Genomic DNA, 15,849 nt, shown 5'->3' on the forward strand with positions numbered 1-15,849 from the left:
GCACACACCAAGATGCTTATAGATTATTAGTTTGTATTACATATGTCAAAATTATGAAGTTAGAATTATCAAAAACTTTAAATCATTATGATGGAAAGTATGATGGCCATCTATATTTAGTCTATGTTTTTCTAACACCACCTTCAAACTTTGTTGGTTTGTCTTGCTAACTTGGCCACAAAAAAAATGTAAAAAATGAAGTCAAATGCTATTCATAGAGTCTTATGTTTGGTTGTGTTAGGATTAGAGGGTGTAATGGCTACAAACACAATTATAAATGGTTATTTTACAAAGAGGGGCATTTCTCTTTTATTTTTCATTGTTCTAGTGCTAGAAAAGAATAATGGTTGGTGTTATTTTAAACATCCTAATGCACCCCAAAGATGACTGAAAGTTCCCACTTCATCCTTGAATTAAGCCCTTATTTTGAAAATTTATCCAAAGCTTTGGTAAATTTTGGAGACCTTTAGAAACATCTTTAGTGATTTCTGGAAAAAAAATTCAATATAATTTATTATTAATGAGATTACTTAAATTTATGAAAAAAATAAAAAATTATAATTAGTCATGATGGTTAAAGTACTTGGTGATGACATAAAATCACTTCATTGGACGACAATGCAAAACATAACCTACAAACACTCAATTTAACCAACAATGGATTAATGAATTGGTCTCCCTCCACCACATTTTTTAGGCTCTTAATATATTAAACTTTGCACAATTATCTAATATTCTACCATTAACTAGTGAGTTGAGAACTTACGCAATCAAACAAGAAAAAGCTTACAAACATATTTTTTGAAACATAAAAGTTGATTTATGATTACAACTTCTTAATGGTTTGATAATGCAAGGTAACTTTATGAGAAAGATTCTAAGGTACACATTCTCCCATTGGTCAATGATGCCAAGCTTTTCATTATTCAAGAGATTGAGATGTGTATCAAGAAGTTAGGTGTTCGAAAAGGAAAAGACATGGTCAATCTTTAGGTGAAGTATCTAACAGGGAGTATGAAAACTCTTGCACTTTGCATTACAAAAAGATTTAGCATCATTCAACAACAATTGGTTTCCTTTAGATTGTACAACTAGTATTATGATTCCTCTTATCAAGAGTGGAGATGTCAATAATCCCTCCAATTATAGGATCATTGAGCCAATGGCTACGAGGCAACATATATGCACCCCAATCCCATGTTTTTACTCTTGATTGCATTATATTCCTTCTATGAAAAGGTGCATTTACATGGCATCGTAGACAGTGCCAATCATTGAGATAATCCTTTGTTTGCAAAGTTCCTTGGAAGTATGCTAGACAATAGAATTAGCAAGTGGGTATAAGAAAGAGATAAACATGCTAAAAGAAAATTAGGTTTTAGACCTAAGCATTCCATGGTTATTCACAACATTCCATGGTTATTCACAATATAACTTTGAGACAAATCACTAAAAAATGTTGGAAGAAAAAGGAGGAAGCATTTTTTGTTTTGTAGATTTCAAAAAGCTTCCATCATAATCCCTGTAGAAAATCTTTGGAATAGGTTGAAGGAGCTTGAGGTCCCTATACATCTTAGAGTAGTTATTCTTAGGTTGTATGAGGAGGTTAAAGTCAAAATCAGAACTTCAAATTACATCATTGAAGATTTTAAGAATGGTTTTGGGGATCAAACAAGGGTACCATTGTTCCTTACCCTTTTAAGTTTTTATATAGACAAGCTTAAAGAGTGGTTAAACTTACAAAATGATGATGGTCCATTTAGGTGAGTTTTTCATAAGTCTTCCTTTATACGTGGATGAGCTTACTATGATCTCGATATTTGCTCTTGGCTTAAAAGAACACTTTCTTTTCCTTGAGCATTTTTATAAGAATGGCGGGGAGACAAGTCAATATTAGCAAGATGAAAGGGATTCTCTAATATAAGATAACATGACCAACATTGATTTTACTTTGAAGGGAGTACACTTGAAGAGGCAATAAATTACAATTACCAAATACCTTGGACTTGATTTCAATATTAAAAATAAAAATAAAAATTGATGGAGGGTTTAGACTTGCGAGGCAACCGAGCGAGGCACGAAGCCTATACTTCTATAGTTTGAGTTGAAAGGGGTGATAAAGAAGGCAAAACTTTGAGAGGTTGGAAAGCATTTTATGTCTTCTAGGATAAATGTAGAGAGATGGATCTATGGGATAGAAAAACTATCCACTCTTTTTGGTCTCTTAATATTTTTGGTTGTTCTCCATGGTTATGAATTGTGGGCCGATAGTACTTTTAATTTACAATAGATAGTACTTTTAATTTACAGTAGAACAAAATTGAGAAAAATAAAAAACACTTACATACAAACAAGTTCAAAATTAAAAGTTTAGTCCCTCTTGAACTCATGTTGAGTGAGGTCTGGTTTGCTCCTATTGAAGCAATTACAATGGCACAATTGATAAGATATCTAAAAATAACTTAGCAAATAGAAGCAAACATATGGCCTAAGGTTATCTTCAAAGACATTTTGTGCAAAAGAAAGAAGACTTGGATGCAAGCAACAAATGGTATAGTAAATGAGGTATTTGTTAAAATGTAATCTACAAATGGTTAAAAAGTGTAATGGTTTTATTATAAATGAGTTCCATAAACAATCTTTAAAAAGTATAAAGGAGAAATATAAAATATTATATTGAAGAGTTCAATCCCACTCCTAATCATTACCCAAAAAAATGTAAATAAGAACCAATATATCTTACAAAACCAAAAAGATTATTGCTAAAGACTATTTCTAATCAACTTCATTGTGATATTAGATGTTGAAAAATACTAAAGGAAATCATTTTAGAGTTGATGTCTTTGAAGAACAATTAAACAAATAGCTCTTGAATTGATTTATTCATTAAATACCTAAGGATACTAATCAACACATCTCACAAGAAAAAATTAGAAATACAGACATTGTGATTTAGATAGTCTGTCTCATAGACCACCTTTAACCTATGTACATTAAAAATAATTTATTTTCCCCAAGGTTGTTGGGAGATGGGGAGACTTGGAGGTCTCCATTTCTAATACTGGTACCCATACGCCAATTTTTCAAAAATAGGAGACGGGGGTACTTGGAGACCACAATTTTGTTTTAATAGTTTAAAGAGTCTAATACTAAATTTAAAATACTAATACTGAAAAACTAAAAAAGTAAAGTAAATAATAATAGTAATGTCACATTAAAATAGAGTCAAATATTTCAAAACTCACATAATCACATTATTGTTTTCCAAATATTGCATATGATCATCATCATATCAGATTGACAATCATTGAGATTATCATTACATATTCAAATTCAAATTCGAAAAAGTATAATTTGATGCTAAATTGCCAATATGTAAACAAAAATGAACAAACTTAGTACAATAAACAAAAACCGGAATCTTTTTAGTACTAATATGTTGATGGTACTATCATCTACTTCACAAGGTTGTGATCATCTGTCTCAAGGTCTTCAGCTATCATGCTCTCCAAAAAATTATTTAAATTGTCATTGGTCTTAATTTTTGCATTAAAAGCATTAGAATAAAGGCTAAAATACATAAATAATTCAATATTATATTTAACATTTATTGTTTATAAGGAGACTCGGGTAGACTTCACTTTTTAGATTAGCAGATGGGAGACTTCACGAAACTTCGTCATAAAGTTGCAACCTTTTTTAAGGTCTCCCGAGACGCGAGAAGTCTATGAGCGTCTCCATCTCCGACACATCTTTTAGGAGGGAGACGTAACCATGATTTTCCCCATTGCTGATGTTAAGTACCGACAAATATGATCATCGGACCTCCATAAGCTTGATCCTATTTGAAAACGGATCACAGCCAACGAGGTTGAGCCTTCGTATTGCGAAAATGATTAGATTTCTAGACTGAGGTTATGGACGACTATAATGGTGCTCTTGTCGAGCAAATAGTTATATGCAAGGGCATCGACCCCTGCTTATCGCTAGTTATGGCCGTCTTAGAGGCTCTTTCAATTTCATATTCTCCTATTTGGTATTAACTTTTCAATATGACAATATGTACTGCAAGACTGGAAAATTGATAAGGCGAACTTTAGAGTGACCAACATTTGAATCTAAATTGCTCTTTTTATCCCTATAGGTATGTTGATATTTTTAATTTGCCATGTTGTACCCATTTTAAACCTGGGTAATTTACCTTCGTTTGTACTTCCTTTTTGCCACGCTGTTGCACTGTAAGTATGATGCGACTGTGATTTATGAAATGACAATATTTGCACGCGATTTTATTCTCTCGTGTAGTTGGTAGTCCCCTATCATTCGCAGACGAGAGCCATTGCTTTGCTCTTTGGGCTTCAAACCCCTGAATACCTTGTGACCGTACTAACAGGGGCATTTATAGGAATTAAAGAATAAAGTTATCATTATGAAATCCGGTCGTAATTGTCTGATCGGGTCCGAATATTTGAATTCTTCTAGAAATATCACCCTTCCTTTTTAAAATTCCAGATTTCCAAAAAAAAATTCTTCCAATGAAATCAAATACTTCAAACCGAATAACTATGCATTCATGCTGACGAGGATTGTCTTCGTATCTTTAAAATACAGCATATACAGATTTTTCTCTTCCTATTTCTGTTGTTTTCTATCACTAGCAAACGCAGATTTGTCTTAATCCTTCAAGTTGCAGCACCCATCCAAGCATACTGGAAACAGCGGATTCCCAAGTCTCGCAAATAGTACGATCAGCAGAATCGATCATGTTGTGAAATAAGATCTCTGATAATCTTGCTTGCAATCTATGAAAGAAGTTGGTTAAGGAGCTAGAAGATGGCTAGCATTTTCACAAATCGGCAAAAACTATCGCAGTAGAAAATAATCGGTTGCTAAGCATTTAGAACACTTTGGGATTCAAATGCCATTCCTTACTCGTCTAACATATATACAGTGCTTCCACCTTGATCTCTTGTATAATTATAATTCAATCTTCCTATATAAATATATGCCTCAGTGGTGGCTTCCTATAACTCGATCTGATATTTTAAATGGTGAGAGAGGTTGTGCTATTTCATTTAACTATTTAAAAAAAATTATCTTTTTATATTTATTTGTCTGGACGCAAAATATAACAGTTTGCATGCCAGGGATTGAAACAATTTTTCGTGTATTCTTTCCAAAACAACAAAATAAGAGAGCAGTGTCATTTGCCTCAAATAAATTTGAGCATTTCCCTAACACATTAGGCTTCACTTTTCTTAGAAAATGCTGCCGACTCTTATATAGCAAGCTTCACCACAATATTGTAAGCAAGGATATTAACTAGCAGTCTCTATTTTAAATACCATAACATAATCAAAAGCTTCTTTTGTGTCTGAATTGGCACATGTTAGTTCCTTGCAGTTGACACTTGAAAGCAAGATATGCACGAGATAAAGATAATGCGTAAGAAATTCAAATTGACCACTTTAAGGAGATCAATATATTTAGAATAAATTGATAAAGATATCAACAATGAATTCTCCCAAGATTAGTTATAATGATATTTCGTATTTGTCTCCAGAGTTGTATAATGAAGAGGTTACAATCGTTTAATATTCTTGATTGGTAAATTGAATATGGGAAACAAAACTGACAAAAGAATACTAATAGGCATTTTTTTGCCTTTTCATTTGAAGTTTATATTCTAGAATGATATTGAGAAAGTTAATTAGCTTTCTCTATTGGAAAATAATAATTGACAATGAAGCTGATTCTGGAACAAAACCACAATAAATGTCTTCAACAGTGATTGAACCAAGTTCATGTTGATGCCACTGCTTAAAAACCAAGTATTGGGTAATTGTGTTAACCAATATTTTCCTGCAAAAGCTCATTATAGCTTTGATGCATTGAAAGAAAATAATAGCTGACAAAGAACACGATCCTGTCAAAACAGTGAAATAAACCCAGCAAATTGGGTCTTTGACAGTGATTGAACCAATTTTTTGTTGATGCCACAGCTGGAAAACCAAGTTTCTGGTAGTAGTCTTGCCCACTATCTTTGCTACAAAGTTTAGCCCAACTTATGTTCAATTTTCAAGAGAATACTTGTGCACACCAGTAAATCTCCAGAGATAAATATTTCTGTTACACGTGGTTCTTAAAAGCAGTACATGTCATGTTATGCTGATAATAGACTCAGATGATGAGTTTTGCAGTTTTACTTCAACAAAAGCTGACTTCTGATTGACACAAATTCAGAGTTCGTAATGTTCTAGGACTGCTTTGCAAAGATGAAAGATGTGTATAAATTCAGCAAGCCTCCAAATCCAAAAACGTGATGTTTGCATAATGGCATCTGCAGAAAACCTACAATACTTTTGTCATTTATGGAAGTTCTCTCCTGGAATGCTGTAAGTGACCTGTTCACTTGGGGACAAAAATACATGCTTAACAACCCATCCGGTCTTAGCCATCTTGTCCAATAAAGGAGATATTTCAACTGTTGCAAATCTTCTACTCTCCTCAAGCAAATTTTGCCAATTTCTATATAGGCTAGTCTCTGGTTTTAAAGTGGCATGGCCATTACAGTACACTGACAAGCTGTTCAATTTTGAGGTCAGTGCGGCCCGCATGTAGCATACCTACAAATCAAACATTGTGATAAGTCATATCAAACGTATGCTTCAGTTTTGGTGTTCAAGATTAAAATATTAAAAAAGAGAGCTGTATAAGAAAAACCCGAAATCCATTAAGGGAGAGCAAAAACTTAAATAGAAAGGAATCAGTTCGTTAAACAGTTTCTAACACTTGAGAGCCGTGACCACACCAAATGATAGCAAAGATAAGCTATTAATGAAATATGATTAATTTAAGGAGAAATGACATTATATCTTGCAAAACCTTGTAGACAATAATATTCATGATGGCAGAAGTATGTTAATGGGAATTCTCAGACCAATCTACACTAGAAAATGAAGAGCACCAAAAGAGCTTAGGCAACTAAACTATAAGGCAAGGATAATCGGAATGGGTAAATCTTAGAAATGCTAACAAATACAAAACCATAAAATACAAAAGAATCCAATCTTAAGAATGGAAAGTCTCATGCTACGTGGAACCAGAATTTCCAATCACCATGAAGTAGCCAATACAGTCTGATGATTTTTTTTCAATAGAACGACCAGGGCTAAGAGGTACTATCTAAGAAAATCCAGGAGGAAGCAAGGTACCCTCCCAAGGCCTCTCCAAAATGACCATAACTGGTAATCCTTCACTCAGAGCGATTAGTGTATCTGCCCATGAAGTGTGGAATGTAAATAGTAAAATATACCATTAATAATACCCTGGAGTGAGAACAAAAGGTTTAAAGGTAGCCTATGGGTTGCTTGTAAAGGATGTCTCACAAATATAGCACTATCTTCCCTATGACAATGAGAGATAGCAACCTCTTAATACTTCACAATGCTGAAACAAACTAAAATAAAAGTAAAAATCCAGTGGCCAAAGGAGTTACCTGAAGAACCTGACATTTGAAAGTAACAATTACTTGAATATAGAGGTCCAAACACCTAGAACTGGGGTAAAACAAATGGCACCTTCAGAATCCTCCCAAGTCTCTGTACAAGCAACTCTATCTCCTCCGATTAATAAACTAGAAATCTGAAGACAAAATACTTCTCCAAATCCACCTCTCAGATCATGAGACCCTGTCACCTCATGAAGTATGGTTATTTGCTTCAACCATTAATTTAACATACTCTGACCATGGGGATTAGACCATGCAACCCAAGATGTTTAAGGTTGCCAAAAAGAAATGCTGGCATCAAATCCATCTCTTCAGAAGTTGTGAACAAGAGGCACAAATAATGTGAGCTCACTTTCCCTACATCCTCTTTGAACATTGAAATTCCCCTTTATGAAAAGGAAAAAGGGGGCACATCCAAAAGTAGCTGAAAGGACATAGCTGCTTGAACAAAATACAAAAAGTAATGCAGGAGCATCCTAGGGATAGTGCAATCTTGTATTAATCAAAAAGAACTAGGTCCTTTCAAGCATTGGTGAGCAGAACAAAGTGAGTCCTTACCTGGAAATGGAGTCATTCAATGGAAGGTGAAGAGTCAACATATGGAAGTGAAGAGTTGTCAAATAAGGAGAGACTGTCGTATCAAAGTGAAGAGTTATCAGATAGAAATGACTAATCATCATCTAAAAGTAAAGACACAAGAATGCAAAGTCTCGGGAATGTTAGAAAACCAAACCTTAAGTTGTATTATTTTTATTTTTCAATATGGAGAAAAGAAGGCTTCTTTGTTCTTTGAGAAGGGAAATCTTGGAGAAAGAGAGATGGTAGGGGTGAGGGGGGAGGGGCGGCGGTGAGGGGAGGAGAGGCAGGGAAAGTAAACAGCTTGTAGCCAGCGTCACCGTTGTCAGGTGATAAGTTGCTTCTTGTAGCAATTTTGTTATTCAAAAATAATATATCAGCTGGGAGGTTTTCAATTCGCAGAAGCAACGCTTTCCTATCACATATGTAGCTTTGCTGTAGATGAAAAAGAAACCCGGATCTATTGAACACATTATCTTTTGATTAGGGTCCACCAAGGGAACCTAGTGCATGGCTGCAAAGACATACTGTCATCAATTTCACCCCCTATTCTTGTCTGCATCAGATGGTATTAGAACTAGAATATATTTTTGTTAGAATTGAGCCAGCCTATATATAATTATTATTAGAGAGGATTGCAGCTGTAGGTTTTGAAAAAAATTCTAGCTTTCCTTCTTTATTATAGGGTCCAGTTTGCAATTTCTTCAAAGCCAGTCAATCATATCAATAAATAGGATGAAGATGGAGCAAGCCTTATTATTGAGCAAAAAAACTATTGTTAAAAAAGGGCAAATCTTCCCAATCCAATAAAGAAAGTGAATTCTTTCTCCTTTGAACCTAAAATACCTTTTTAGATTTTCCTCTTGCTCTTCCCTCACCACTACAAATTGTAATAGGAGAGAAGAGCCTTTCTCCCAGGGTGCCTGCTAGCCTTTGATGAAGAAAGGTATTAGTAGGGGGCTTCACTAATGTGCATCTCATCGCTTCACTTGTTTGCTTGTAGGAGTGAGGTTTATCCTGCCTTCACTTGTGGCTGGAATGGTAAGGCATTGTTTCTGGGCTCACTTGTTTGTAAGATGGATTGGGGAGCTAAGTGGATAAGAGTCTTAAGACATCTATAATAAATGGATTTGTTTATGATTGTTATTACACAACTCCTCAGCAGTTGGGCTAGGGAACATCCAACAAGTATGAAAAGTAGTTAGTTTGAACTTGTTTACACAGCCAACCAGATGGTTTGTAGAAGCTCAGCCTTGTGTACAAATAAAAGAAAGCAACAGATCCTAAACACTTCAAAGAGAAGGTACCCAGAGACAATGGTAGCTCGTGAAATAAATTCCTTGACTCACTGAATGCATTCTTCCCATTGCTTGACTATCCTTACCCTGGGTTGGGCAACTTCAGTAGTCACTACTTTGGAATAGTGATTCAAAAACAGATTAAAACATAATCAAAGGTTGGTCTGTTAATATTATGGTCAAAGAGTTGGTTTGAGTTACCTACACATGGAGACAATTTTTTTATCAATTTCAGTGGTCAAGGAGATTGTATTCGGGTCAGTTGAAGATTTAGGGATGATTTGAAACATCCTGAGAAAGAAGACGAACAGTAGCAGATCTCAAGGGAACAGAGTAACATTGACTGGCACTGCACATGGGCCATGTACTAGGCAATTACTATCCATCTAGCGTGCTTTTATGTAAAATTCAAAAGTTTTTTGTTATTCTTATTTTTATCCTCTGATAGTGAAGCTTTATAAAGTCTTTCTCCAGTTATGGCAATTGTGAACTTTAATTACATCACAGATTTACCTAGAATCATGGATGAAGAGGGAATTGGATTCTGGTTTTGTTTCTTGTTGTAGAAGATGAGAGGAAAACACCATAGAGCTGCAGTCTTCAGTATCACAACAGGAGACAACCAACCACAGGAGGATGAAAGAATGAGATACAAGAGAAATTATTGCCTACTTAATTCATTATTTTACATAGTGTACAACAGCTTGTTTATGAAGGTAACAATGTGAGAGCAAGTAGGTAGCTTTCCAAACAAAAAAACTGAAAACTGCCTTGTTTATCAAATATTAATTATGATGGCCTAAGTAAACTTAAGCAAGTATATATGTAAAAGCTTATTTACTCGACCATCCCCCTTAAGCGCAATAAGGGAGAAGAATTATTATGCAAGATGAGAAAAATACATTATGGGTTCCGAGTGCACAAAAAAAATTTGTGCCCATGTACACCACAAAAAAATTTTGTGCCCATGTACAATGTAAATGCAAAGAAATTTCTCACAAGCAGAGAAAAGGAGAAAGGAGAAAACTCTCCAGAAGAGAAATAAACAAGATGCATAAATAGAGGACTCAATCGCACCCCCAAGGACAACAGCTTGTTTATGAAGGTAACAATGTGAGAGCAAGTAAGTAGCTTTCCAGAGAAAAATACTGAAAACTGCCTTGATTATCAAATATTAATTATGATGGCCTAAGTAAACTTAAGCGAGTAAATATGTAAAAGCTTATTTACTCGACCATCCCCCTTAAGTGCAGCTAAGGGAGAAGAATTATATTGAAAGATGAGCAAAATACATTATGGGTTCCGAGCACACAAACATTTTAGGTGCCCATGTACAATGTAAATGCAAAGAAATCTCTCACAAGAAGAGAAAAGGAGAAAGGAGAAAACTCTCCAAAAGAGAAATTAAAAATATGCATAAGTAGAGGACTCAATCGCACCCCCAAGGACTACATATATCAAGTGTATACAATCAAATATTCCCTCAGTAGGAAGAAAGAAAGGAGACAACAAAGTGCCCCCAAAAATGCGAGAGCAAGTAGCTTTCGGGACAGAAAACTAAAAACTACCTTGATTATCAAATATTAATTATGATGGCCTACGTAAACTTAAGCAAGTAAATATGTAAAAGTTTATTACTCTACCATCCCCCTTAAGTGCAACTTAGGGAGAAGAATTATTATGCAAGATGAGCAAGATACAATATGAGTCCAGAGTACACAAACATTTTAGGTACCCATGTACAATGTAAATGCAAAGAATCTCTCACAAGGAGAGAACAGAAAAAAACCAAGTGGGAGAAAACTCTCTAGTAGAGAGAAATAAACAAGATGCATATATAGAGGACTCAATCGCACCCCCAACAACTACAATCAAATATTCCCTCGGTAGGAAGAAAGAAAGGAGTCAACATAGCACCCCACCAATAATGAATAATGTTCTCCAAAAATCGTAAGTGTTTGAAGATGATGTCTAATTGTTAATGTTGACATTATTATTTTTTAATTAAAACTTTGATTTAGTGGTGTAATTTGGCATTTTGTTATGCCATGTACTAAACATTAATATATATGGTGGTCTATTTTGCTATGTTGCTTTAATATTAGCAAAACGTCTGGACACAACTGTGTTTTCTTCGCCCGTGGCTTGCTTCTTCCCACGCTCCTTCCACTTGAGGCTCCTACCTTGCTCTTTCTTACTCATCCTTGTGCTCGAGGCTCTTGTCTTACTCTTCCTACACTTACACCTCGGCTTCTCCTATTGTTACAGGTTTGTGATTTTTTGTTAGTATTCCTGATTTTTATTTGGTTTGGCTTGTAGCTTGTTTACGAGTGGCGTGAGTTTATCTTGGTTGTTTCTGTTGGTATCTTTGATGGCTATCATTGCTACCTTTGCCTGAGATTGCCTTTTGGGGACGTTTTTGTGATTTTCTAGCTTTGTTTCTACATTGTGTCTATTTTGACTCTGCAATCTTTCTTCAAGCTCTTTGGGGTCCCTGCCATATCGTGGTTGTTGTTTGCAGGGCCTCTTTCGCTTTTGTATCTGGTATTTTTCTTGCATGTCTTTGTTGTCAGACTGGTACTGCACGCAATTTTCTCTAATGTCTGATGTGATGCCTGAATGTGAGGGTGACACCCGACCAAGCTTTGTTGGCTTAGACATTTCTGGTATTTCCAAGCGACCACCACTTGCTCTCCAAATATACCAACGAAAGCCTTTGTCGAAAAATTCATTGTTGCAGGACTTGCTCAACAGATGAGAATGTTATTCAATCTCAAAGAACAAAATGCATGATATTCAAGTTGAGAATGCTAAGCTTAAAATGAGAATTACACAGATTTCAGCTTCTATTTCTTTTGCTATCACAAAGTTCTCAAGACACAAATAGCAACTGGACTTGCATGTCGAACAAGTTTTTGAAATAAAACAATTGAAAGAAATGCAATAGGAATTAAACCAATAAACTTCTTTGAAGTTTGAGACCGAATCCCAACCGAAATCCTAGGCAACTATTTGCAATGGGAAGGGCCCTTCTACTTCTCCTCTGGTCTACGTAGAGGCCATTGTCCAGTCTAAGCTTATGGAAGAAAGGACAAGGAGAGCTCGGGAACTCAAGGTTCGCAGTCTCTCACTGGCTGCCACTTCAAACCCACTTGATATGACATATACTTTCCTTAAGGACCAGCTTGAGTTCCTCAATATCTCTCTTGATAGGGTATGGATTGGTTTTCTTCACCCTATTCTCAGGCTTCTGTTGTCTCTTTTGTAGACTTTGTGTGCTCAAAGCTAGGAGAAAGCTCTTTCCTCTCCCCTTGAAGATATACCTTAACAAAGACCTCGCAAAATCACAGGTTGTTGAGTTAAGAAAAGCAATGGGGTCTTTTGACAAATGATAGATGGGACAGGAAATGGGTCATTATCAAGAACCTTTGTTATTCAAGATTCTCTTCCTCTTGGTTGGGAAGCGAGATCAACCGCTAAGACCAAATGACGGTTTCAGCAATAGTGGGCAGTATAGAGCCCCATAACTGTTCTTTTCTTATCCACTACTAGAATGGCAATGATTCATTATGGTCCTTGCCTAGTCTTCTTGAGGATGCTCTTGGCTCAATCAACATTCTTGTCACAGAGACTAATGAAAGCCCCTCCCATCCTCGTCTAGGTGTTTTCGGTTTTCAGGTTGTTTTCTTTTAGAGATGAGGTTGGGAGTTTTAATGAGGTTGCTTGTTTGGTCAAAGACCGTCTATTTAGCACAACCTCCTTAGTTTACTCTAATTTCTCTACCAAATTCATGTAGATCCACGCCATTTGGACAACGTCTCACAATTGGGACATCTTCATTAGGTTTGCTACTTTTCGTCGGCCTCCTTGATCGATAGTTCACAACTTAGAGAGTGGGGACCCTTTGAAGATCTTTATGAGCACATCACCAAGTTTTTCACCATGGGTGACATCATCATTCTAGAGGATTTTAATGCATAGACTAGAGAGTACTAGACTCCCCTCCATGATTGTGGGTTTGATTTTGTTTATTTTATGGAGATGGATCCGGAGATTGCTGGTTTGCAATGGCTCTCTACAGATTGTCAAAGTCCGTTCACCGTATATGGCTACCATCTTCTTCAGTAATGTGTCTTTTGATTTGGTGATCCTAAACAGGCTTCCTTATTTCCCTGGCTCTCACCATTTCACGTTCTGGCCCCACTAATGTGGCGCAAGTGTTGTTGACTATGTCCTCTCATGTGCCTCTTTCATCCCCTCCATCAGCCACTTCATCGTCTCTCGTCTCCCCATGGCCGACCACGCCCTCCTCAGCCTCACCCTTAAGGTCTCCACTCCCTCCTGCCCTCACACACTCCACTCCTTCCACCTCTTTGTTCTTCACCCCTTCCCCCACCCCGTGGTGGGCCATATGACCACCCCCTCCACCCACACCTCCTTTTTCCTTGTTGATAGTGACCGTGACCTCTTCCTCCTCTATCTTAGATGATTCCTTCCCCTGACTCTTTTACTGGGTTCAAGGATGTTGCCTCCATGTTTAGCTTGCTTGCTTCTTCGATGTGGGAGTTCACCCTCCTCTCCATCCCCTACCACACCTCTCCCCTATCTCGTAACTCTAAGCACAGTAGTACACATCCCTTGAATCAGTGGTTCGATGAGGGGTGCAATCCTTTCACTGCTTGATTCACTCGGCCTTCTCCACTTCTTCCCCCATGCTTACTCAGCTGAAGCTGAACTATCACTGCCTTCATTTCCATAAGAAGAGTTTAATAACTTTGCAGTGTAGTCCTCTTTATGCCTATCTTTTGAAGCTCTTCTTGCGTACCCCCTTCTCCACACTGGATCACAACACTCTGATCTCCCACACCTCCACCCTCTACTAGAGCCCCGACTAGTCCTCGCTTCACCACACAACTCCACCCAGTTGCCACCTATTCACCTTCTCCAACCTTAATGGGGCTATCAAATACATGAGTAGTAGCCGGACTGCGGATAAGGAAGGGTTTCGGGCAGAGCTCCTCAAGCTTGGTTTCACTATTTTGGGCTTGTTTCCCACAGTGTTCTTTAAGAGAGTTGTTTGTACTAGGTTCCCCGACTCTTCATCACAACACATTATCTATCTGATTCATAATATCAGGACAGTTTCAAACCCTAGCAACTACAAGACTATCATGATTGGGCATATTTTTGCCAAACTTTGTGCCACAATGTTAAATACTATTGTTTCCAAGGAGCTTGATCACCGACATTGTCGGGCAAGGCGACAGGCTGGTCTCCATACATATTTCAAAACCACGTACCATATTTTGACTTTACAGGCTATCATTGAGGAGGCCCGACACCGCTTGGTGAAGGTTTGTTGACTTTCGCAAAGCTTTTGATTTTGTTTCTTCAAACAACTCTCTTCCAAAGGCTTAGAGACATTGGGCTTTTGGAGACTCTACTAACTACTATCATGAGGCTTTATGAGAGTATGGTTAATAGGTTTAGGACTCAACAGGGGTTCTCAAAACCAACACAGATTACCATTAGGTTGCCCTCTCTCCCCCACTCTTTTCAGCATTTAGATTGATGAGCTCGAATCCTTTCTTCAAGACATTTCTCTTCTTGAAGATGGTTGCTAATTAAACCAAGTCCTAATATCCATTTTGCTTTTTGCAGATGATGTGGTTCTTTCAGTCTCTTCTAGGAAGGGGCTCCGACAGATTATTGACGGTTTGGCCTCCAATGATGCTAGACAGTTATCTGAGAACCTAGACCTAGGTGATGGTCTTCAATTGTTTGAAGACCTCTGATCTCCACTTTTATTTTTAGGGTTGTAAGGTTGAGATTACTTCATTCTATACTTATTTGGGGGTCAAGTTCTCTGGGTCCCATTTCGCCTTGAGACCTTCCATTCAACCCCTAGTCAATAAGGGACTTGGATCCCTTGCTATGCTTGGGCGACAATGTTTCAGACAACACTATGACCAAGATGTCCCTTTAGGACTCCTTGGTCAGACTGACTGTCCTCTATGATTTTACTACTTGGGGGCCCTTTCTCTTGGAATCCGATTAGGCTTCGGTTGAGTCTAGATCTATCTTCTTTGGCATATCCTCAAATGTCATCAATCCACTCCCCATAGTATCATTTTGGTCGAGTCCAACGCTCATCCCTTAAGCCTTGGGACCATCTTTGATTTGGTTTTTTTTGTTCATCGATTAGAGGGCTTCGCTAACTCCTACGAGGGCTGCCACAAATATTCTTACTTGGCTATTGCTCTTCCGAGGCAGTTGTTGGGTTCAATCTTGCTAGCAAAGCCTGTAGTCAATTTGCTCACGCTTTTTCTCTTCTTGGTTTGATTGGGATCTCGATTGACCACCTTCCCCCTTTTTAGTTCTCCTTGGATGCCCCAACTCACCTCCTTCCTTCTCAAGAGGATTTGAACGAGCTCATCAAGGATGATATCTATAGACAAAACATTA

General features: G+C 37.1%; 1 protein-coding gene across 2 annotated transcripts in view; it reads right to left on the bottom strand.

Moving 5' to 3' along the window:
• Nucleotides 1–256: 256 nt before the first annotated feature.
• Nucleotides 257–15,849, bottom strand: part of RUS4 (root UVB sensitive protein (Protein of unknown function, DUF647)) — an 81,459-nt gene continuing 65,866 nt past the window's right edge. Inside the window, exon 10 of one of the 2 annotated variants that reach the window (XM_089787754.1) lies at nt 257–488. In XM_089787754.1, the coding sequence (XP_089643880.1) occupies nt 435–488 (54 nt within the window). In that variant the 3' untranslated portion in view covers nt 257–434. Of the gene's footprint in view, nt 489–5,519; nt 6,627–15,849 lie in introns of those variants that run through there. The other variant, XM_089787752.1, reaches the window with a different exon arrangement.

The sequence above is a fragment of the Cupressus sempervirens genome, chromosome 6, assembly GCF_028749045.1.
Source record: "Cupressus sempervirens isolate cs-2001-9-10 chromosome 6, ASM2874904v1, whole genome shotgun sequence".
NCBI classification, from domain to species: domain Eukaryota; kingdom Viridiplantae; phylum Streptophyta; class Pinopsida; order Cupressales; family Cupressaceae; genus Cupressus; species Cupressus sempervirens.